The sequence below is a fragment of the Monodon monoceros genome, unplaced genomic scaffold (assembly GCF_005190385.1).
Source record: "Monodon monoceros isolate NGI ecotype Baffin Bay Population unplaced genomic scaffold, NGI_Narwhal_1 Super_Scaffold_20, whole genome shotgun sequence".
Taxonomy (NCBI): domain Eukaryota; kingdom Metazoa; phylum Chordata; class Mammalia; order Artiodactyla; family Monodontidae; genus Monodon; species Monodon monoceros.
In genome coordinates, this window is record NW_021703777.1 from 64,451,184 (window position 1) to 64,477,243 (window position 26,060).

The window sequence follows — 26,060 nt, forward strand, 5'->3', positions numbered from 1 at the left end:
GGTTCCTTCTTTATATCTTTAGTTGTAGAAGATCTTTTCTCCTAGATTCTGGTCTTTCTCATCAATAATTGCTTTGTAAACAGTTGTAATTTTGGTGTGCCCATGAGAGGAGGTTAGCTCAGGGTCTTCCCACTTTACCACCTTGGCCAAGCTCCCAGCGTAATTTTTAACTTAGGAAGTGTTGTTAGCATTTAGGTGCTTGGTATTACTGAGTTTTTTTCCTTGCATTTATTTAGAACAGTGTTTCCAAACTTTGTTAATTGAAGAGTACCTTATTCATATACTGACCTTTCAGAGCTACTTGATATTTTTCTTTGAATTGATTGATGCCTTAAAATTTTTTTTGCAAATTTTTTTTAACGTACAAAAGAGTGGCAAGAATAGTACAAGAAACTACTTTTTTCCCCCCTTGAACCATTTGAGAATAATTTGCCTGTGCCCATCACTCTCAGATACTTTAGTGTGTATTTCTCTCAAAGGGATATTCTCCACTGCAATCTCAATCACGAAATTAACACTGTTGTACTACTACCATCTAACCCACAAATTTTGCCACTTATCTCAGTAATATCCTTTATCAAAGCAAAAGGATATTGGTCAGAATCACACAATGCATTTAGTTGTCACGTCTCCTTAGTGTCCTTTATAACGGTTCATAAGTCTTTCCTTGATGTTCATGACCTTGACACTTTTGAAGAGTACAGGCCAGTTATTTTGTAGAATGTCCCTCAGTTTAGGTTTGTCTCATGTTTCCTCATAATTAGATTCAGATTATGCATTTTTGGCCATAGCATGCAAGCGATGGTGTGTTCTTTTCATTGCATTCTGTCAGGTGGCACACAATTTAACTTTGACCATTCATAGTGATAACTTTGATCACTTGATTAAAGGAGACATTTTGAGATTATGTAAATATCCTTTTCCTCATCAAACTTTAACCCACCGCTTTAGCATTTATTAGTATTTCTTGGCTGAATTATTTCCGTGATGGGTGTTTTTAATCGGGGGTGTTTCAGACTTGTGTCCTTATAATCCCTTTATTTTGAGTTTTTACTCTGAATTCCTATCTCTTTTACTAACAGTGTAATTTTGGCTGCAAAAATCTAGAAGAAAACCTGATGATTCCTTTTTACTCTGTTCCTTAGGAATGGATCTTTGTGAAGTGGTTCTCAGATTTTTGGATTTCAAGGAGCAGAGAAATTCAACAACATAAAGCTCCATACTTTTATTAGTCATGTGAAGTCCTCTAGTTTTTCCACACAACACACAGACGGAAGATTACTTATCTTGCAGTACTGAAAGCACTTTAATTCAAATAATTTAGCTTTATGAGAAACTCTACCTCATCCTCATTATAAGCAAACATAGTATGCTTGCTGTGCAAATGCAACTTCAGAACAGGTTCTCTTTTCTAGCCCCTAAACAGATGGTGACCCCTAAACCACGCTTATAGAAAGAGCTATTATATATTCTTCTCTCCTCAGATTTACATCCTTATTAACACTTTAGCGAGGTTCTGTATTTCTAAGGTGCCAAGGGACATGGCACAAAATGCCTTAACAAAATATGTGGGAGTTAAGATGGTGAATAATAGGAGCAACATAGATTCATATTCCACCTGAACCAACAAGACTATAATAATTTCAACAAATCAAGTTTTCTCGATTTAGTGTCTTTGAAACCTCACACTTATATGTGTAAGGTACAGGGTGAATAGAGTAATAGATTCTGGAATCACTGTATGATAATAGAATAATAGGGTGTGCTGATTTTGAAATTATCCTTCCTCATGGAGTGGAGTGATAGAAGGGGTAAAGTGAACAGACTGAGTTTGTTTCTAAGAGCCTCTATAAAGCTATCACTAACTCTTTATCTTAGAGTTTCTTTACACGTGAACTAATCCGCAACTTTCCAAGTCTTGAGTTCAAGCCAAAACACACAGATGTAATCCAGCCTAGAGTAGAATTCCCCAGTGGAGCAAGCGCTGGCCTTCGGAATGGGTCATGGAACTCAAAATATAGCCTCAGAGTCAGAAAAATGTTCATGGAGGGGATGTATATTTGGTTTTTTAAGTAATCTAATTGTGTTAGTAATTTAAAGTCTTCACATTGAGTTAATCTGTTTATGCATTAGGAATCCATGTGTAAAACAGTCTTTCCTTTATTTTATTGTTTGGTATGAGGAAATTATGAATACGTTTGTATCGATTATGGTTATTATCATTAATGAGCTGGTAGAGAGTAGGAATAAAATATGTTTATCTGTACTGAGATGAAGTTCAGTTTCCCATATTATTTTATATGATTGTCAAATAGTTTATGTGTTATATTCCGGTCCATTTTTTAAGAGGTTTTGTAGGCCTATTGCTGTGCTGAGTGAAGGCATCATATTGAAGGAAGAAATGATGAGTATTCTTTGGAAAGAGAGGAAACTTTGATTATATATCATGTGGAGATTGTTCCTTTATTACTATGAACATTATAAAGCTTGTGTGCAATTGTTTATCCTGGATTTAAACAGTGTTTTATCCTGCACTGTGTTTAGTTTCTTAACACATGGTTATGATTTCTGCAGTGTAAAGTCATTCTAGTGCATTTATGATGTGAAACCGGTCACACCAGTAGATTTCTATTAGCTATAGCTTCATAGAGAAGGCACATGCATTTTTTAGGAGATTTAAAATTTTTGAATACCAAACTAAAAGTATGTAGTTCACAAGATTATTATGCTAATTGAAAGTTGATAACAGATAATACATTCATTCATGCTTTTAAAATAACAGGGACTTCCCTGATGGCACAGTGGTTAAGAATCCGCCTGCGAATGCAGGGGACACGGGTTCGAGCCCTGGTCCGGGAAGATCCCACATGCTGTGGAGCAGCTAAGCCTGTGCTCCACAACTACTGAGCCTGCGCTCTAGAGCCCGCAAACCACAGCTACTGAGCCCACTCACCTAGAGCCTGCACTCCGCAACAAGAGAAGCCACCACAGTGAGAAGCCCGTGCACTGCAACAAAGAGTAGCCCCCGCTCGCCACAACTAGAGAAAGCCCGTGTGCAGCAATGAAGACCCAGCGCAGCCATAAACAAATAAACAAATAATAAAATGACAGCTCTTTCCTCAGGTAGAACAGTACAAAGTAAATTTGTATGGTACTTTATTCTTAAGTGAATATCCTGAGCAAATAATCAAAGTCACTTTCCTAAGAGATATATAGGATTGATGAGACTTGGGGAGTAGGTATAAGTGACTTGATCATATATTGGAGCTGCCTCAGGGTTCCTGCTTTTTCCATTCTACTCTGCTCCTTCCCTGAAATGTACTTCAAAGCAATATTGAATTTAACGTTTTGAAGGTATCTTATCTTTTTCAGCAATGTATTTGATAGTTATGGGAACATTCTTTAAGAGATGGGACAGTGGATACAATACCTCCTTAAAACAATCTCTTCCTTTCAGTTGAACCAGAAAGGCCGATTGTGTTGATGTGGTTTTTTGGGGGTCCTAGAACAGCTTCTGTGCAATTTTTGTTTTCTACTTATTATTGTAGTATAGTGGCTTTTCCACCAAAACTTTGTGACCTTGAACAAGGTACTTATTTTCTCACAGTCACAGTTTTCTTTTCTGTAAAAGAGAAAGTGTAGTGGATGATTTCTAAGGAATCTTTGATTTGAATTCCTTTTATTTTATGATTTTCATGTGCTGTGTTTGGAAAATAAACTTCAGAACATGAATTACGTTAGGGGAGTGGTTTTATGTCTGTTTTGTTCACTAATGTATCCCCAGTCCCAAGAAAAAGGCCTGGTGCAAAGTAAGCACTCATATTTGTTGAAAAAAATGAACAAAACCCAACAGAAGAAACTTCAATAGGAAGACATAAATGGATTATATTTAAAAATTAAATTTTATCTGCATACTTTGAAAGCATTATAGTTTTAATATCCATCTTGGGGAGTTATTTTTGTAAGACTGGCTATTTATACATACATTTAACTGCAAGTAATAATAAATCTGATTCTAACCCTGCCCTGGTAAAATCCTTTGGTGGCTTTCCGTTGCCCTTTGAGTAAAGAGTAAAACTTAAACTTGTTTTAGAAAGCTTTCTTAGATCGGCACCTTGCTTATTTTTTCAGCCTTCACCTTCCCCATCTTTTCCTGCCACCTCCTTCCCTTCCCTCCTATGTGCTCACACTCTTGGCTGCAGCTACACTAAACTTCTTTAGGTCCTCAATGTCCTGCTTTTCCACCTTTTGGCCATCTCAGGTGTTACTCTTTTCCTCTCCTCATCTTTTATTTCCTATAACAGCTCTTAGTGCATTAGCTTATAACTAGTAGTTTAGTGTCTCTTCTCCCCTGCTGGGCTTTGGAGGCTTTCTGAGAGAAGGTTTGTGCCTGACTTATTCACCCTTCACTGTTACACCTTCAGTGACTGGCACAGTCCATGGCCCATGGGGTGTTGATGGTCTGAGTGCACTGCCACCCATGGGCACAGGATGCTGACATTCTGATAAAGCCAGAATATTTCTGTCTTTAATGCCCTGCGACCAATTTCCTCCCAATTCATTAAAATAAATTCTATTTAACAATACCTAATTTGAGTTAGTGATGAATGTTTAAAATAGGGCAAGTGGGATTTGGAATAGGAAGTACCACATTAGCCAGAGTGGTCAAGGAGGGAAGCCTTGAGCTGTTCTGACAATAGAACTGACATTAGTAGGTGCTCAATAAATATTTGTTAAATGAATGCGACCTAATCAATGAACATCTAGAGGAAGAGGGTTCTAGGCAAAGGGAATAGCCAATAAAAAGGCCCTGAGTTGGGAACCTACTATGACCCATTCAAGGGGCTGAAATCTGGCCAGTGAGGCTGAGACCTAATGGATGAAGCTGAGAAGGTGAGAAGCTGAGAGATGAAGATGTAAATAAAGAAAAGCACCAAAGTATATAGGCTTGTTGGCCAAAATAAGGAACTTAGATTTCAGTGTAACAGTAGTAGGAAACGTGGAAGGGTTTTGAGCAGGGGAATGATATGATGTGATAGCTTTAGGAATTCACCCTAGTCCAAGCCATCAATTCTTGCCTTCACCGTGCAATAGCCTCTTGCACAGTCCTTAGATCCATTCTCTAAAATGGGGCCAGAGTGATTTTTTAATAATGCAACTCTCATTAGGTCAGTCTGTTGCTGAAGACCCTTCAGTTGCCCTTGAAAAAATGTTTACCATCCCTAATGTGGGTTACCAGGCCTTGGATAATTTGACATATGCTGAGGGCAGTGTCCATCTAGATTTTCATGTTCCATTCATACTTTTTTTCATTTCCTTGAAAAGGTCTCAAGTTCTCTTCTCAGAACCCCTGCCCATGATGCTACTCTTACCTAGACTGATCTTACTCCATTCTTTAACTGGCTAATTCCTGCTCATTTTTCAGGCCTCACTGTCACATCCTCAGCTACCTTCTGACCTCCACTCTCACACCCAGACCAGGTTCGGTGTTCTGCTCTCTCCCTGAGCTTCCTTTCTGTGCTTTTGTCACCCAGTCTTCAGGCACATGCTCAGTTCCAGCCTCCCTGCTGGATTGTTAGCTCCGTGAGGACAGGGCACTGGAGGCTGCTCACAGCTGTGGCTGCAGCACCTCTGTGAGTGCCCAGCCTACGGGAAGTGCTCATATTCGGAGAAAGAATCAACAGAACTGCTTTCCAGTGCCAAGGGTCTACTTCAGTATCCTCTGTGTTTAGCTGTTTTCTCTTCTGTTGAGATGAAGGCTAACGGATAATTTTGTTTAAGATGAGGTAATTGTTTTAAAAAGTAGTCACGAGGAAAGATGACTGTTGAAACCTCTGTGAATAATTTAATTAACAAACCTGCCTTCACAGCTCATTAAGCTCACCACCGATGGAAACCATTATAACCTGCTGTGAAAAACTATGACTCAGATTGCTCTCTGTTTAAAATTAGTTGAAAATGGTTATTTGGTGGTTGTTGTTGTTGTTGTATCACTGTATTTCTGTTGGAATACTGTGACTGTTATTGCAAATTGTGTGAGTAAACTTAGCTTCCTGTGCATGCCATGGAGAAACCATTTCTCTGAGTTTAGTCATAAGATATCTTCACATTTTACCCCCACTCAGTCTCTTAATTGCATGCCTTCCGTTTGATTGAAGTAGCACCATGATTCAACATTTAGCCACTTTTAAAAAATTAATACTGTCTTCTTTATATTTTAGTTGATGATTAATATTTCCTGTTAGTTTCTAGCAGACTGCATTTGACATTTCATACATGCCAAACCGAGACAGCTTCTAAGATTTCATTCATAGTTGAGTAATTCTGGTGAATGAAAAGTCAGGAATTAACTGAAAGGACCATATCTTCCTGTACAGAAGTCTCCTGAGACTTAACAAAGCTAATTCTAGCAGGTTATTATTATGTGTATATTGCTGGCCTGTAGTATTCTTCAAACATGATAATTTGTCATAATAGTTTGACTTTTAAGGATACAAGATAATCAGTTTATTAAAAAAGGACATAAATTCAGTACGTATTTGACATCTTTTGTAAGTTACTGACAATATAGAAACTAATCACATTTCATAGTAATAAAATGGAGTTTTTCATAGGTTGAATATTCTACTTTTATGTTATATCTTTCAAGGGATCTTTTGAAACAAAGTTGTATTCCAGTAGCTACAGTGAAATAAAGTTTATCTCATTGGAAAACTTAACTTTAAAAACAGAGAAAAGGGTAGAAAATTGTTTAAAATATTCCGTAAGCTGTTGGGAATATTCTTTTGTTAACTCTCTTTCTTACTACCACTGGACTTGTGAAAAAGAAAAAGGGTTGTAATAAAAGAAGTAACAGCACAGGATATTCCCCTATCTTTCGCTGAGTGTTACAAAATTAATCAAATTCATACACGTGAACTTGGAGTACCAGTGTATAAGGGAAACCATATGAATATAGCTTGTTAAGGACCCAAGGAATCTCAGGAGTCACCATTCTAGTTTGACCCTTTGTTTACAGAATAGTGTAGAATCATGGTTAATAGTTGGATTTTGGAGTTCACAGGGACCTGGGTTCAAATCCTTATCTACTGGCTATGTGATTTGGGTAAATTATTTTATCTCTTTAAGAGTCAGCTTTCTCACCTTTGAATGGGGCAATGATTCTCATCCTGGAGGGTTACTGATCAATGAGATAATACGGTCATATTGCCTGTGACATAGTGAGTTCTCAATAAATAAAAATATTTATAAGGAGATGTAAAGCCCCAGAAAGTAAACTGAATTACCCAAGGTCACAGAAACAGCCCCTGGCACTTTGAGTGTAAATCTTCCTTCCTTTATTGTTAACCATAGGCTGTGTTAGGCAAGTGGCTTCATTTTGTCTCAGTTTTATCAGTGGTAGAGTAGCTAGAGGCTATTTCTCTTTCTTTCTTTCCCAAGGAGATAATGAACATCAAATAAGAGATAATACCTCAGGACAATTTAGACTTTAGTTTTTTGTCAGTTCAGTTATATAAATGATATATATGTAGAATGATTTAAAATTCAGCGAAGTCTTCTTAGAAACATTTAAAGAAGAAAGTTGACTAAAAGTGGGACATGATTGGCCTTGTGTCACAAGTGACTGTCAATGGCTAATGGTGACCCACAAGGAGAGTAGTATGATATTGTTTGAAACAAAAAATGTGTAAAATCTTGAGAGCAAGCTTGACCCGCTTATGAGTTAATGTGAATCTACTTTACTCTTCACTCTGTCCCATTCTATCCTTCGTGGGCCCACATGTGACTTTAAAGGGAGAATAGAGGATGTATTAAAAATTGGAAAAGAAAGCTAACATGAAAAGCTTAAAATAACTGATATTATAAGTAATGGTTTCTCCCTGATGATTTGCATAATACAGGCATGGCATGGTATAGTAGAAAGATTACTGACTCAGAGCCAGCTACTTGGGAATGAGTCCTGGTTTTGCCATTTATAGGTTGAGTGTAGTTACATAAGTCAGTTGGCTTCTCTGAGGCTCCTTATTTTATTTATTTATTTATTTATTTGGCTGCATTGGGTCTTCGTTGCTGTGTGCAGGCTTTCTCTAGTTGTGGCGAGTTACTCTTCGTTGTGGTATGCACGCTTCTCATTGTAATGGCTTCTTTTGTTGCAGAGCGGGCTTCAGTAATTGTGGCATGTGGGCTTAGTAGTTGTGGCTCGCGGGCTTTAGAGCACAGGCTTAGTAGTTGTGGCTCACAGGCTTAGTTGCTCTGCTGCATGTGAGATCTTCCCGGACCAGAGATCGAACCCACGTCCCCTGCATTGGCAGGCGGATTCTTAACCACTGCGCCACCAGGGAAGTCCCTCTGAGGCTCTTTAAATTGGGGCAGTGATATTGGCTTAGCTCATGAGGTGAGGGTCACGTGAGACCTAAGAACTTGTTTTGTTAATTCTGAAATGCTTCTAAAATGGAATGTAGTGATGGTATTTAACAGTATTTTTTAATATTATATTTTATTTACCTTTAAAAACTCTTCCTTAAGTCAGTCATGAAAAAAAGAAATTGTTTTTGGGTGGGCCGAATTATTAAAAAGATGTTGTCCAGCTGTTCCTGAATTTAAGAGAAAAGGCTAAAAGACTAAGCAAGATGAAGTAGGTTTACAGTAGAGCACAGAGTTTAGATTAGGTATAAATAGTATCTAATAACAATTTGATTTGTTTGAAGCTGTAGTGTTTTTCTCAGGCATATTATAAGATTTTTTTAAGATGCCTTCAAAAACTAGAAATAGATTTACATTTGTTTGTGTTGGGTTAGGTAGCACCCTGCTGAAGATGTAAAGATGATTAACATTACTTCTGATGTTCACTTCTACCCCAAAAGTTGTACATCCACTTTATAAGTCAGTCTGGAAATATTTATAGAACCTGAACTCCTCATAAAAGTAACAATTGTAGTTTTAAAATGTCTTGTAGTGTGCAGTCTACAGATTTTCAGGATTAAATTGATGAGGTAAGAAGCTGGCACCAAAGTCATTGCTTAAAAATCTTTGTACAAAAAACTCTAACTCCCTGTAGCTTTGATTCTCTAAGTAATCTGTAGTAAAGTTTCTTATTTTATTCCTGAAAATCAGAATTCTTCACATCAAACTGTCTTATGTAGGGCAATTGCTTGAGTTGGACTTAATATGTTTCATTATGAATTCTGCATTATATATTGTTGACCTTTTCATGTTAGAAAATGAACCTACTGACAGTGGTTATCCATATGTGTATGTAAGTATGTGGAAGAGACTAATGTACTTCTAAAACAGGCTTCTTTCTATATATCTTATGAAAAGATCCTGACCACTGATGTTTTAAAAAATTTAAATGAAGTATAGTTGATTTACAATGTTGTTAATTTCTGCTGTATAGCAAAGGGACTCAGTTATACATCTATATATACATTCTTTTTCATATTCTTTTTCATTATGGTTTATTATAGGATATTGAGTATAGTTCCCTGTGCTATACAGTAGGACTGTGCTGTACAGTGTTGTTTATCCATTATATATAACAGTTTGCATCTGCTAATCCCAAACTCCCAGTCCATCCCATCCCCACCCCCCTCCCCCTTGGGAACCACAAGTCTGTTCTCTATGTCTGTTTGTTATTTTTTTTCCTAGAAATCTTAGTGATTTATTTTATTTAAAAAATTTTTTATTGGAGCATAGTTGCTTTACAATGTTGTGTTACTTTCTGCTGTCTGTTGACCATGGATCTTTTTATTACTACTACTGCTGCTGCTGCTGCTGTGTTTATTGGGCACTTATTATGTGCTAGGCATTGTCCTAGGTCTTTAGATATACTAGCACATTCATTTCTCATAACAACCCACTGAATAAGTACTATTACCATCCCCAGACAAGAGAGGAAGAAACATGTATAGACAGGTTAATTAACTCTGCCAGGGTCATAGAGCCAGCAAGTGGGAGAGCCAGAACCCTTCGTGGTTGGGTTCCAGAACCCATGCTTCTACCAGCCTACAGTGCACTGACCCTTTTGTGATAGCCCTCTGTATATTGCTTATTCCCTCATTAGGAAACTAGTTTGGAGAGGATAGAGAATTATATAAAATATACTGTCATAATTATAGTGTGAATTTCAGTGAACTTTCCTTGACTTATAAAATTGGACCTCATGTGTCCAAGTTTCACATGATTTCATGTGGAACTTCAATAGTGTGAAATGTCTGTTGGATCAACTTTTATGAGGGTATTAGAGAAAGGCAGTGATTAACTCCTGAGCTCAACTCAGATGCAGATACAGGAGTACATGTGTAAGCCACCAAGCAGCAGTAAGAATGACTTAGTGAAGAAGTGGGCGCAGGACACAGCAGAGCTGCCGGTGAGTATGACTTTGATCTTCTTCAGTGCTGATTATTCAGAGAACCAGCATTAGTCCATGAATGTTAGCTTGGTAAACTTTAAATGACCATGTGTAAGGCGGGGGTATATGTTCAGAAAACTGATTTGGAGAGAAAGTAGACATTAGCAACTGTCGTATCTAGACAATCAGAATTGTTTATATCGACAAAGCAATTTTCGTGACCTGGCTCCACATTGGTGTCAGAGACCATGTAAACTATATATTTCTTCTTAATGTTTTAATAGAAAAGAACCTGAGAGTACAAGTCCCAGGTGACTTCAGTGTACGTGAACAAATCGAGATAGTATGAAAAACATACTCAATATAAGTGGATTCATTTAATATATTACAAACCCTTGAGCATATGGAATTTTAAGACAGTATCTTTCACGGCAATAGTAATAATAGTAACAACCACCACCACCACACAACTCCTCACATTTACTGTGAATCAGGAGAGTGCTTTATGTGCATTATCTTATTTAACCCTCAACCGCCCTGTGAGGTAGTCACTGTGTTACTTCCATCTCACAGATGAGAAAACAGAGGAAAAGAGAGGATTAGTTACACGCATGAGGTTATGCAACTAGCAAGCATTGTTTGTTCATTCAGTATTTGTTGAGTGTACCTGGCCCTATTCTAGGTAGTGGGGAATTAGCAATGAGTATAAAAAAATCTCTGCTTTCATAGAAGGACTTTACGTTCCATAAGGGAGCTAAACAAGAAACAGAGAAACATGGAAACATAGAATGAATCAGATGGTAATACGAATTATGCAGGACACTAAAACCATGTGAGGGAGAAGGGTATGCTGGAATAAATTGCTGGGGTGGGCTGTCGTTACTCTTTTACACGGGTGGTGAGGGTGACATCTCAGCAGACATCTGGAGAGAGAGAGGGATGTTGGTAGGAAGAGCATTCCTGGCAAAGGAGGGAAAGAGTTCCCTGTGCTTGGAGTGCCTGCGGAGGCTCAAAGGGGCCATGGAGCTGCTGTGGGTGAAGGGAGAACGGTGGGATTTGAACTCAGATTTATCTGACCCCAGGACCCATATTTTAACCATTACAGTAGTCTGATGGGGCAACCACAGCATTAGCTGACATACTGTGATCTTGGAGACACTGTATTATTCTCGTGGAAAAGACGGCGGCAGTAAAGTTCTACTCTAGAGGTTCTGTATGTAGAGTTGAGAGTATAGAAGAAATCCCTGTGGCTTGGGGTGCTTTGGATAATAAAAGTAGGGAATGATTGTAGACCATAAATTTGGGAAACTGGGAGGAGTGTACCTCCCCTGCTCAAAATTCCTCAGTGGTTCTCCATTGCCTTCAGAGCTTTAGAGAAATTAAGTAACTCTCCCAAAGCCCCATAGCAAATAGACCTAGCTTTGAAAAGAATTTTTTTTTCTTATTGTAGTGTAGTTGATTTACAATATTGTGTTAGTTTCAGATGTACAGCAAAGTGATTCAGTTATGTATATATATTTTTTCAGATTATTTTCCATTATAAGTTATTACAAGTTGTTGAATGTTGTTCCCTGTGCAATATGTAAATCCTTGTTGCTTATCTATTTTATATATAGTGGTGTGTATCTGTTAATCCCATAGTCCTATTTTATCTCTCCCCCTCTTCCCTTTCCCCTTTGGTAACCATAAGTTTGTTTTCTAGGTTTGTGGGTCTGTTTCTGTTTTGTAAATAGACTCATTTGTATTATTTTTTAGATTCCACTTATAAGTATAGACCTAGTTTTGAGTGATGATAAAGACTTTGTTCATGACTGCTGAACTATGCTACCCTTCTCAGAAAGTGAAATCAATCTCATGTTGATTGGCTGCTCATCACTTACAGACTGAAGTCAACATGCCTTGGCAAGGAAGGCAGGGCCCTCCTAGAGTAGCTCCCACCGTCTCTTTTACACTTACTTCTACTGCCTCTCCCCTTCCACCTTAGCACGGAGCAACTTTGCTTACATATCTGTCTCTTCTTCCAGACAATAAATCATTGAAAGCTTTTGCCCTGTTTTGTTCTATAGTCCAACCACGGAGAATAGGACTTGGCATGCAGTTACCTGCTCATTTAAATTAAACTTAGAATATTAATTTTAATATTAATGATGACAGTTTTGGTCAGATCAAAAGAAGTGGAATATGTTGAGCAGTGATGTTAGTTAATGCAGAAAAAATAGATGATAATAATAACCTTTCTTTAAGTAGTAGTTTTTATTATGTGTCAGACATTAAACTCAGTCTGAAATACATCATTCCGAATCAAATTCAAATGTGAAAGATAAACCTTATTAGGTATAATTTTAGAGCTAAAGTAATATCTTATTAGATACAACTTTTAAGATAAAACTTTAAAAAATGTATTAATTTTTAAACTATTGCTAACTGGATAGTAGGAGGTGTTTCTGGAGATTTAAGTAGAGGAAAATGTCCTTAGAAAGGGAAAGAAGTCATCTTTGTTTCTTTGTACTCAGTTTTTAAAACGTTACTACAAATGTGTATACTTGGCTACATGCAGAGATCTTCCGGAAAGAACACTGTACTCATTTATAATGGGGATGTGGCTCGTTGGGTGAGACAGAGGGCTGTTGGAGAAGTGAGTCCAGATGAGACCCTGCATAATGCCCTGCTTTCGTACTCTTATCAACGGTTAATTGTAAGGGCTTTGTCAGTGCCGTCCTTCCAACCCAAGGCCCAAAGTGGGCTACTTAAGGCCATCGTTTCATGGCCTAATTCCTGATTGTCATTCACTAGGAAATCTACTTGTTAGGAATTCTGTTGAGTAATTTTTGAATAGAAATTCTCATTGCTGATTGCCTTCTGTTTCTCAGACAAGTACATTACCTGAAATTTATATGCTTGTAATCATTGATACATCATTTTTGGACATGTATTTAATTTTGGCTTACATAACATTTATATGTTACTCTAGCAATGTTCAGTTATACTCTGAAATACTTTTAAGTGCAAATTCTCAAAAAAAAATGTCATACAGTTTTCCCATACTTCTCATAGCACAGCATGCCCCCCCTTTTAGGTGGCTTGATTTTATTGTTTCCTTAATTTCTCAATATTTTGTGTTGATTAGAATGGGTGAGATGTTCTTTATTTAATCCTAATACTTAAAACTGTCAGTGGGAAGAACTACATTAGTACTAAGAAAAGATGCTTAAGAAATTATTTTGCTCGCCGCCCTTTCCGTTATCCAGTAGAAATTTACCCTAAAGCTCTTTCTGTGGTTTTATTGCAGCGACCCCGCAGCCAAAGCCCTGTGGGAAGCCTTACTGAACACCAAGCACAAAGAGGCAGTGATGGAAGTCCGGAGACATCTAGTGGAAGCAGCAAGCAGAGAAAACCTGCCAATCAAGATGAGTATGGGTAAGTTATCCTCTTACCCACAGACAGTGACCGCCGGCTCTGAGGAAGTCATTTAAGTCTGCTCTGATCTGTGGGCCTACCTAGCCAGCATGGCATCTAGGTAAAAGTATTGAAGACATTTGTAAACTGATGAAAGAGTAGGGAAGGAATTTATACACATGCCCTCGGGGCTCAACTGTGAGCTCTTTTCTTAGACTCAACTTTGGGAAGTCCAACAGAGTCCTTGCTTACAAGGCATCATGTTGTTAGTTATTTGATCTAGAACTCTCAAAATTGGTCTGAACTTCCTCCCCTTCATTCTGTCCCACTCCTACACCCCTGCCCCCACCTCCACACTTACTGTGGAGAAGTGATTGCTTATTAGTTTAGACTTGATGAATGAATGACCGTGCTGACAAATCAGTTGAGGAGATGGACATGTTCTGTCCCGGCCTCTCACCCTTAGAGTGGTCTGCCGATTGTCTGGCCACATCAGTGTTACCCCTTCTTCACCACAGTATGAAATGCCTGATTTTTCTCATTTCCTTTTTTTTTTTCACATGGAGCTTTGTCCTTAGTATTAGAAAAATGGGGCTGCAATGGAATTTAAATTTTAAATGGCTTTTTTCTTTGGATTAAAAAGTCAGAGAACTAATGTTTTTATTGGAGAAAAGGAATCTGGGGTTTTACCCTTTTTAAATTAAATAATTTTATTAGTATGGAAATATTTAAATATGGATATTGAATCTGGTTTTAATAGGTAGAATTTATTTCTGGAAGCTTGTAAAAGTTTATTTCTCTATTTAAAAAATAAGGTTTCTCTTATAATCTGCTCTTAGGTATCCAATAGATATTAGTACATTTTACTAGATGGGTAAATTTTTCTTGCTGAGATTTCTCACCCAAATTCTTGATTCCTAATGAGTACAAAAAAAATCAAACTGTCAAGTTGAAATAGAAGAACAAAATTTTGGAAGTAAAAGAATGTGGATGAACCTAGAAGGAAAAAAATTAGAGGGTTGTAATATGAACAAAAATCATAACTTTCAGTGTCTTAGGTGATTATATATGAGGGCTTTAAGGAACATGAAGGGTGATAAGAAAAGTGAAAATAACTAACATTTGTTGAGCACGTATGATGTGCCAGGTTTTCTTCTAACTCTTTACATGTGTTATTTAATCTTCACTGTAATTCTGGGACGGGTGCTATGAGTATCCCATTTTTCAGATAAAGAAGCTGGAATAGAGAAAAATTAAGTTGCCCAAACCCATACATCTGATAAGGAGTAGGACTGGAATTCAAATCTAGACATTCTAATGTGAGAGAATATGCTTTTTATTTATAAAATTATCCTAACTTCATACAACCAAGGCCAGAGTCCTACATGTTGTTTTGAAGTAGAAATAAAGTTGTTTCTTTGAGATCATCCTGGCATTCGACTATAATTCTTGTATCTTTCTCTCCTTCCTCCCTCCCTCCCCTCTCACTTTCTTTCTTTCTTCCTTTCCTTTCCTTTTCTCTTCTTTCCACAGTTATAGGTACACATTAATAACATATGTTTACCTAAAATATTTCCTTATCTGTGAATACGTTGAAATAAGAACTAATTCACATCATGAATAGAGAAAAGTAGGAATGTGCAAAGGGTCTGGGTGATAAGGTTAATTAATTTATATTGCATTTCAGTGATAAAACCTTATGATGCTATCACAGAGCATAAATCAGTTTTTATTGCTCAATCAATGCAGGACTCTTGAAAGATCAAAACACTTTACATTTCTAAAGCTCTGTATCTTTTAAAAATAATCAGAGCCAGGAAAAAAAAAAAGCGGGTAGCCCCATAAGGAATTCAATTTAAATATTTGAGTTTTCTGTCAACCAAAAAAATTTTAGATAAGATGGTTTGATTTATCCCCAAGCTCCAGACGTGGGGGAGGGTGAGGAGAGGAAAAATAAAAAAGAAGGAAAGAATCAGACAATTGTTAGCCAACTTTGTTGTAAGAAGGACCAAAAAGATTGGCCCAAATCTTTTTCTATCTGTGTGCTAACTATAATTTAGTAAAAGATAACACACTGTGGCTATGCATTTCTGCTTCATATCACTGGTCAGAATTTCTGGTGTGTCTCATTTCCATATACCAACAGATACATAACTATGAACAGTAAGGAAAAGGGCTGGAATTTAAACATAATAAAACATTGATATTTGAAATCTGCTTATCATTATAAAAAGAAAAATCATGCTCTGATATCCTAGATGGCTGGAATGCTTTTTCTAGCAGCATTTAAAGCTATGAAATGTACTTTAAACTATGCACTGTTCTCTCAACCCCTGCTGTAAATTCTACTGAAGTACACATTTTTCTGACTGTGATAGAGGCTTCTGGTATTTTTGAGACATTAAAGAGATATTTTAATTCTAGATTGAAGACTTTTCTTATATTTAAATTCACTGGGAGGGATCCCATTATATAAAATTTCTCAGTAAAAGGTAAGTTAATATTAAAACATCACGAGCACCAAGAGAAATAAACATCAATCTCTTAGGGGAAAAAAGTTGAATTGCCAAAAGAAAGAAAAAAATTCATTTTATCATTTCACATATAAACATATGCCTTCTTTCCAAGAGATTGTTATTAAATTGTCAGTTAACTAAACATATATGTTCCAGAAAAGTGGTTTTTTAGAACATTGTAAACTGAATTGTATTTTTCCCACTGGCTTTTCATCATGGAAAATGTATTCTGAAAGTAAAAAACAAATGCACTCTAAGAAACCCATTTGTTTGGACCCAAAATATTCACTCACAGAGTAAGATGCCCATCTCAATCTCTCCATTTACAGAGAATCTGTTCCTCTGGACTGACACTGTGGTTGGGGGATCTTCACCGGTTTTCCCATAGCTCTCTGCAGAGTGGCTATATCTAATGGCTGGCAGAAAGAGCCTATTAAGGCTAAAGTGAAACAGATCTCTTTATGACACTGTTCTTTGTTCTGCAGCCAGATTTTTTGAAAAAGTATTCTATGCTCAACGCCTGTTTCTTTATTATTTTCTTGCTTATTAATGTAGTGTAGTCTGGCTTCTGGTACTTTTTTGCTGACAAGTCCTCTGGGCTACTAAATATAAGGGCGTTTTTCTCAGCCCTCATTCTTCTTCATTTCTTTGCGATATTCACTACCAGATTGTCACCACTTTCTTGTACATCTCTCTCTGTTTTCTGGGACTCCTGGCTCTCCTGATTGTGATGGAGTGCAAAGTCAGTTACACATGGAGGTGAATCACAGTTCTGCTACTTATTAGCCAAATTTCAATTTATTTATCCATAAAAATGGGGAAACTGTGTCCTGGAATTTTGAAGGAGAAAGAAAGCTCTGAGCAGAGTGAAGATTATGATTATCAGGCAAACTGGAATTGGTGTGCTGCAGTTATATTCTATCTGTGGGGAGACCTACATGGGAAACTATATTATAAGAGGGTTGTAAAATCAAAACAAACAAATCAAATTAGATGATTTCCCCCTTTCTTTCTTGGAAATGTACCGATTCATTCTTTCCACTTAAGTTGTCCTTTTCTAGCCTTTATGCTGAATATTTCCCTTTTGATAACGCATTCTTTCTTTAAGCAGAATTCTAAATAGTTTTTCCATTTTCAGCTTAGTCATTACCTCTTCCCTGACTCTGTTCACCCCCCCAAATCACCTTGGCTGTATTTGGGATTCCCAAGCCTCTGTGGTCACACTTTTACAGGAAAATCTCTTGAGCTACGTTTCCAGATGATAATCTGATCCATTGCGTTGTGAAGCTTCTGAATTTACTCTCCTTGTTTGGCAGCACTGGAGTGTTAGCTCCACATAATCACCATCAGTGTCTCTCTTCCATGTGAAATGTGATGAGTGTTTTCAACCATTTGTGAAAAGACTAGCCTTTAACCAACACATTTTCTAATTCTGAGCCACTGACAAAGTTCTAGTTTGTTAATGTCCATCCTAAAATGTGATGTCCAGAGCTGAGTAAAGATGTGTTGTCCTTTGCCTCTTTTTGGACACCATACTTCTCTTAATGAAGTCCCAGATGAAATTAGTGATTTTTGCTTCCCACCAATGCCACACCCACTATCATTTCCTACTTTTACGGCTTTGAAAAATAGCTTAAATCAAAACACTAAAATTTTATTCAATGTATACTTTTTTCAACATTATTGAGAGTACTCTGCTTCCTACTATTGGCATTGAGTTCATCCAGTTCTGTGTTTTGATCACATTTATATCTTTTGCCTTCATTGTGGAGAATTTTGTTTGAGATTAAGGGGAACATGTATGCATACACATCCATGTGTACGTGCATGTGTGAACTGGGTGTGGAGATTGTGAAACTTTACAAAATGGATAGGTTAAAACCTAATAAGACTAACGTACCATTTGATATATGGTAATTGATAAGAGATAAGAAAATCTGGATGCCTCATAGGGAACATGCACTGTTGAACTCTCACATATCCTTGTCTTCACATATTAGCTCTTGCCACAGTTTGGGGAATGAGGAAGGGAATTGACTTTTATTGGATAGCTACTTTGTTTCAGGCATTATAACAAGTTTACATAGTTTGTTTCATTTAATCCTCCCAGTAGTCTTGTCAATTTGGTACTCTTCCCCCCCTCCCCAGATCTCAACCCACCCTTCTGCTCTGCGGTGCTGGGGCTGGCACTGTGCAGACCACATTCTGCTCTTCAGCTGGCTTCCTGGTGGGCTACACTGATGAGGGGTGCCAGAGGGAAACTGCAAGGCTGGAAGGGGAAGAAGCAACTTGCCTCTTTCCCCCTGCTGCCTGTGGATTTTGCTTCTGCTTGTCAGTGTCATGCCATCAACACTTCTTCACCCCAGCAGTGACAGGTCCTTCCTGTGGGAGCAACGGAATCCAGTTTGCAGTTCTTCCAGTACTTGCAGAACCAGCTTCATGGCACCCCCTCCTCAGAGGTACCAGCCTAGCCAAGTAGCACTCTGTTCTCAAGAGGTATAATTCCAGCCTCTGTGTTTCTTCCATCCTACTGGTGGTAGCTGCTTCCAGCAGTTGCTGCCTGCATGATACCTTGGAGTTCTCGTTTACCTTTCAGTTACCCAGTTAACAATTCTGTATGTTAAATTTTCTCTGCTCAAATAACTGGTGTATTTTCTACCTTCTACCTGGGCCCAGCCAGGATACAACCCAGGTCTGTCTGACTTCTGTATCAGGAATCAAACTACTGGGGGTGGGGGGGGGGAGCGGCTACAGAGCCACAGACACAGATATGGTTGTGCCATTCCTCTGTCTAAAACCCTTTGATGGTTCCCCATTGCCTGAAGATAGTGTCCCAACTCCTTAGCATGCTATTTATAGAAATATTTCTGACTTCTAGCCTCATGCTTCACCCATCCACTCAAATTGCTTTTCCTCCCTACTCCCCATTCCTCAGCAGGAACTTCTGTAGATCCATGTCTTTGTTGTTTTCGCCTGAAATATTCTCGTTTGATTGTCCCTCCAGGTTTCCTCCGCCCTTCTCTACCTGTGCTTCTGGAGGCTAACCGTTATGGACTGCCTCAGCACGCTTTTCTGCCCTTGGCCTCTCAGTTCGGTTTAGCCAATGGGAGGCATGGGCAGGAGATTTAGAGGGTGGGGGGAGGGTATGGTTAGGGTATTGTTTGCCTGGCTTCATCCCTGCCAGGATGCAATTGGTTGCTTCCTTCTACCCTTCCCTTGTTGGTTTTCCTTAACACTCCTGATTTCCCTTAGCCTAACTTGTTAGACATTCCTGTTGTTATGTTTGCCTTATTTTTCCTGTTAGAGTGCCATCTTTTTCCTGCTGAGACCTTGACTAATATAACCACTCACTTTACACTACGTGCTTGTGCACACACGCATGCACACACACACAAAAACACTTTCCTGTCAAACCCACCTTATTTTTCATGATCTAGTACAAATGTCACTTTCTCTGTGGAACCATATCTAATTCCCCTTTAACCTTCTTCCTACACCCTCCTCAGCAAGCTACATTAATTGCTCTGGCTTCTGAGGACCCACAGCTCTTTCTCTTATTTCTCTTAGTGCTCTGTCTTAGCACTTACCACAGTGCAGAATAGTTAAATGTGTGTGGATCCAAAACTTTGCTAGACAGTGTCCATTTCATATTCTCCATTGGCTGTTTGGCTTGGTATATAGTGTGTGGCTTAGTACTTGCTGCTCGAATGAATGGATTGCCTGATGCGTGTGAATGAGTAGTAGAGGGACAATGTGTATTTCTACTTTCAGTTATATGCATTAATATTTCTATTTACAACTTTCCTTTATGATATTTCTTGTTCCTCCTGATGTGTTGTAGCATCTGATCATGTCTTCTTTCTTGATGCTCTTCCCTTGGTCTTCATGTCACTCTGCTCTTCTGGTTATCTTCCTCTTTCTGATAATTGTTTTATGCTTTTTTTTCCTTAATTCTACTTTCCTGGAAGACTGTAGATATTTTTGTATCCCCTGTTGTGCCTTGCACATGGATACTTGGTTAATAATTGCTACTGATCTTAAAGCCTTACCCTGCTTCTCGCCTCCCTCCAAAAAAAGAATGCTCATTTCATCCTTCAGGCTTTTAAAATTCTCCCCCAACATTTTCTCCATCATATCTCGCATCCCCTGTCATTCTTTCTAAAAGATGACATGTTCTATCCCTATCAGTACTGTTTTTGTTCATACTTTAATTATAGCAGTTACCACCAGACCCTGAGTAGTTGGGCCTGAGAATTCTTATCTGTGCTTCTTAGTATTGTCCACACCTAACACAAGACCTTAAAGTTACTATATACTCAGTAAGTGTTTATGGAATGAATAAATAAATTCTTGAATTAATACTGTCAGTTGGTATTTGTTATGTATTTATTTAATGGATTGCTTTTTCTATCTCCCTCCTATGGAATCCAAGAGTGACACTGATTTAGAACATCAGTTCTCAAAACTTTTTGGTCTCAGAACCCCTTTACATTGTTAAAAGCTATTGAGGGGAATTCCCTGGTGGTCCAGTGGTTAGGACTCAGCACTTTTACTGCTGGGGGCCCAGGTTCAATCCCTGGTCAGGGAACTAAGATCCTGCAAGCCATGTGGTGCGACCAAAAAAAAAAAAAATGCTATTGAGGTTCACAACAACCTATGAACAACAAAAGAAGAAACTATGTGGACACCAAGAGCTTTTGTTTATGTGGAGTATATCTGTTGATACACGTGAGATAGACAGAAAGAAAATATCACGTCAGGAATTCAAGCAGGGAAAATTTTTAAAATATTTATTAATTAATATAAAAATATTATAATAAGACTATTACATGTTAATGTAACATATTTTTGTGAAAAATGACTATATTTTCTCAAATAAAATAATGTAGGGAAAAGAGTGGTACCACTTTACATTTTTGCATATCTCTAACGTCTGGCTTAATAGATGACAGCTGTATTCTCATATCCGCTTCTTCATTCAATCTGTTGTGATACATTATTTTGGATAAAGTATATAAAGAAAAGCTGACCTTACAAAGATACGTAGTTGAAAAAGGGAGGAGTATTTTAATAACTTTCCAGAAAATTGCAGATATTCTTTGATACTACACCAGGTTTACAAGAGGTAATTTCTTACAGGTTAATTGCAATGTGGAATATGAAACCATATTGCTGAATTTTCCATACTCTGGTACATTAAAACCCATTGGTGTCTCTTGCACTTTGAGTGGCTCTTTTTTTTTTTTTTTTTTTTTTATGCGGTACGCGAGCCTCTCACTGTTGTGGCCTTTCCCGTTGCGGAGCACAGGCTCTGGACGGGCAGGCTCAGCGGCCATGGCTCACAGGCCCAGCCTCTCCGCGGCATGTGGGATCTCCCCGGACCGGGGCACGAACCCGCGTCCCCTGCATCGGCAGGCGGACTCTCAACCACTGCACCACCGGAGAAGCCCTGAGTGGCTCTTTTATGCACATATTATTTTATAGCATCGTACATTATCACTTGGGCAATATTGGTTCTTTAAGTTATGCAGATTTTTGAAATGTTGACATACATTATACAATATAACAAAGCCACATTTATCAATATCACCACTGATATCATTAGAAAATCTTTAAGTATTAGGAATATAAAGATATAGGGGCAGATACAAGTTTTCCAAAATTATAATTTCACATGAAAACTTGAGTTTCAATATTGACAATACAAACTGTTAATTGTGTTCGTTGAAGTGACAGACTCACTTCATTTACTTGTTGGAAAAAATGTGTGAAGAACCATACTTTTTCAGTTGTCTTTTCGGTAAAAATTTTATGCCATTAAAACAGTGTGAACAGCAGTTCACAACTCAAGTAATCACATCAGTGCTTTTCCTTGAGGCAATGGTTGCACTGATACTTTGGTTGCCCCAGAAGTGCTTTTTGTGTATTTCCCATTTCTTTACACAAAATATTGATGTTTTCTTAAGGGTTGAGTTTTGATAAAATTAGTAACATTTGCTTTTTCATCATGGCCATTCTGAAAGTGAAACTGACTACTTGTATAATTTGGTACCACTGCCTTGATTGGTGCTAAGGCACTGGCACTTTTACCCACCACTGTTTTTGTACCATCAATGCAAACACAGGATAGTAACAAAATCAAGTAGCATCTTTGTATTAGTATGAAAATAGTTCTGACTTTTCTGACTACCTGAAAGTGCCTCAAGGACCCAGGGGTCCATGGAGCACCTTCGAGAACCATTATTTAAAAGAGTATCATATTCTCCGGGGTCCAAGATTAGCACAGTTTTCTAGAGATCATTGGAATCAGTAGAAGGGGGAAAACTCATTGAAATTTTTTCTATACATTATCCAGATTTAGCCGTAATAGACAATTGTTCTCATTCATTTTAAAGGTATTTATTATGTGTTCATAGTATATAATTAGGTCCTTGTAGGGGATAGGAAACATGAAAAAATACTGTCTTATTTTCAAATGAACAAGTTAATTAACTTTTCTGAATCTGTTTTCCTGTCTTCAAAATGGGGATTCTATTGTCTGCTAACCTGACAATTAGATGAGATGATTTATTATGTAACATATAAATGTTTGTGAAATTTAGCGTGTTCTGTAAAAGGAGGATATGGCATGATAAAATTATTTACTGTCTCCTGGGCAGATAAAAGACATTGTAAAAATAATGACCAATGGTCATACAATTGCATATGAAGAGTATTCTACCAGATTTAGGGGTGGAATTACATTGCCTGTATGATTGCTTCCTGATCATCTTAGTTGGAAAACATGTGACTAGAGTAATGATTTCCAGAAGTGAAAGTGGAGATTGGGGATTTAGTTACCTAGTGATTATGTCGGAGCCTAAGTAGTGAATTTCTAAAGGAAATATAACGTAAGGGTGATCATCCAGGAAAAGAAAGTAGAATGAGTGAGAGAGGGTTGAAGGCAGAGTCGTAAGGAACACATCCATTTAGGGGCGTGAAGAAGAAGAGAATCTAGAGAAAGAGACAGAAAGAGTTTTTATTGAATTAATGATTAATAGTGCCCGAAAGCCTTAAGGTCACTAAGCACATATTTCTTTCTTACACTTCATCACCTAAAACAGAACCTGAATTGCCTCTGTTTCTCTGTTTCCCCATCCACAAAATGGGAATCTGAATTTCTAATATCCCATCTTCAAGCATCTGCCCTCTGGCTCTATATTTTTAACTTTAATTGGTGCATCTTTTTCTTCATTTTTTCTCCTCCTCCTCTTATTAATCTTTATATTTTCTCAACAGAAGGGATCCTCAACATATGAGCATATGGGCTAGGAGTTTAAAAACCCCAAGGGAAGATCCATTGCTGTGGGGTGGGAGTTGCTTTACTTGGAGGCTATTCTTTCCAAGTCAGGGTAGACCCACCATGGAAAGGCCCCTTACCTGGCAGGCTGGTAATCTGCCCCTTAGATAACAGGGATAATCTATCTGTTCCTTTCCGTGCTCTCTGCTGAGTTTATAAACACTGATGCAGTGTTTAACTTAGCCTCAGGAAGGCTGCATTTCCAAAGAAAGCCAAACCCTAAGTGTTTCTGGTGGTTTTATATTTCACTGTTTTTGTAAAAATTTCAGGGAGAGCTGCTTATTTTCTATTTGTGACCTGTGGTCTTGCAGCAGTTATACTTTATTCTGTACTATCCTGAAAACATATCTTGCAATAGATTTCTCAATTTTGGATCCGTTTGATTGAATTGATTCATATAATTAAAATGATCTTTTCACATTACTTTCTTATTCTGTCTTTGTAATACTACAGAGCTCAAAAATTTGTGTAACATATACTGTTTAAAGGATATCCTAGGAAATCCTTCTTCAGTATTCATAGTGTTAAAAAAATGGACATCAATTCCCATCTGGGTTTTATCCAAGTTTCACTATACAGATGGCTGTATATACTGCCCTTCAAATCCCTACGGAAGAAGATTTATACTGTCTTCCCTCTTCCCCCCCGCCCCGTTAATAACCTGTTTCAATGCCTAATAGTCATCACGATCGTGGAATTTTTTTCTCATGTCTGACTTAAATTTCTCCACCTGCATGTTAACCATATTTCTTTGTCCTTTGACCTCAGTAGAGGTGGGAAACCGACAGTTATTATTACTCTTATATTTCTTTTTCTGTTGAAAGCCAATGCTTCATCCATTGTACAAATCAGTGATAGTAATAGACTCAGATTCCCCCAGAGAAAAATACTGGTCTGTTCATTTCACATGAAACAGACATTATTTTATATCAGAACAAAGAGACTATTTAAAAAGTAAAATAGTCTTTAAAATTCATATCATAGCATTAGTAAAATAAAAAGTAATTGTCTATCCCCCCTCCCTATCATCTTACTCTTCAATGTAACCTTTGCTCTGAAATCAGTATCTTGCCTTCCAGGCCTTTTGTATGTAATTAGGTAAGAAAGTAAGTAAATAAGCAAGTAAACAAACAATGAGAAAAATAAAATAAAGGTGCATACTAAGAGTATGGCAATGTGGTTTCCATTGTGACTTTTTTTTTTTCTCTCTCTTATTAGAGTTTTGGCTACCCAGCGTAAAATACCATGAAGGAAACTTAATTATACAGTTGTGCGAGGTTTTAAACATTGTATGTATACTTTAAAAATTATGTTAAGTTTGATCATATTTAAAATGTATGGTTATACTGATACAACCATGGAAAACTATTTGGCAGTATCAACTTTAGATAAGTGTACACTGATCCAGTGGTTTCACACCTGGGCATGTATCCAATGGAGATGAGTCTACCAAAAGGTATGTAGTAGAACGTTCATAGCATCATTATTTATAATGGCCCTGAACTATAAAACCTAAAGATCCTTCAAAGTAGAATGGATACAGAAACTATTATAGTCATATAGAACAATAAAACACAGTGAGAAAAAAAAAAGATTGAGATTTTGGATGATGTTGAATTTAAAAAAGCTAGATACAAAATAGTATATCTGTATAATTCTGTTTATTAGACGTTCAAAAGCAGACAAAAAAGTGAGTTGTGTTGAGAGAGTTAAAAGTAATAGTTTGCTGTTGTGAGCTTATTGACTAGGTAGGTATTGACGGAATCTTCCAGAGTTCTGGACATATTCCATACCTTGATCTGGGTGGTGGTTACGTGGATAGATGTGTGTGTAACAGTGAACAGAACTACATACTTAAGATGTGTAAGCTTTACTTTATGTTATACCCCTCACTTTTCACCTCCATTATACCTGAGGCTTCTGAGTCTGAAATTGGTTGTAGCTTCTGGGCAGATGGCCCCTCTTTGCTGCAGTGCCTTGTCACATATTCTAGGCAAAGCCTTTGGTGGGGGGGGGGGGGGGAGGAAGTTTATTTTTACTGTTTGTTTTGCTGCATGATTTAGTACTCTTCTATTCCTCTGTTACTTCAATTAAAAAATTTTTTTTAGTGCATGACCATAGTATTATTACATATAAAAAAGCCAGAATTCTCTTATAGCTGTAATTACCTAATGTTCTCATTTCTGCTATTTCTCAGTTTCCTAGTATAACTAAGTACAGTTATATCTCCCAACTGAAAATTTTATTCAGGCTGTATTCTAATATGTATGGATTTATAGCTGTATATCTTTTTCATAACTGGGGAAATTTGAATGTAGTCTCTCTTCTTGAGATGATGAAAATGTTCTCAAATTATATAGTGGTGATGGTGGCATAACTGTGAATATAGTAAAAATCAGTGAATTGTACACTTTAAGGGTGAATTTTATGGTATGTGAGTTAAAGCTCATAAAGCTCT

General features: G+C 37.5%; 1 protein-coding gene and 1 non-coding gene across 2 annotated transcripts in view; both read left to right on the top strand.

The window, feature by feature from the left end:
• The window catches only part of SCFD2 (sec1 family domain containing 2), a 395,999-nt gene that overhangs the window by 33,517 nt on the left and 336,422 nt on the right, over window positions 1-26,060 (top strand). Inside the window, exon 3 of the mRNA XM_029234649.1 lies at window positions 13,641-13,768. Coding sequence (XP_029090482.1) covers window positions 13,641-13,768 — 128 coding nt within the window. The remainder of the gene's footprint in view (window positions 1-13,640; window positions 13,769-26,060) is intronic.
• TRNAK-UUU lies at window positions 20,779-20,851 on the top strand. The gene has a single exon. It is a non-coding gene; the product is annotated as a tRNA-Lys (tRNA).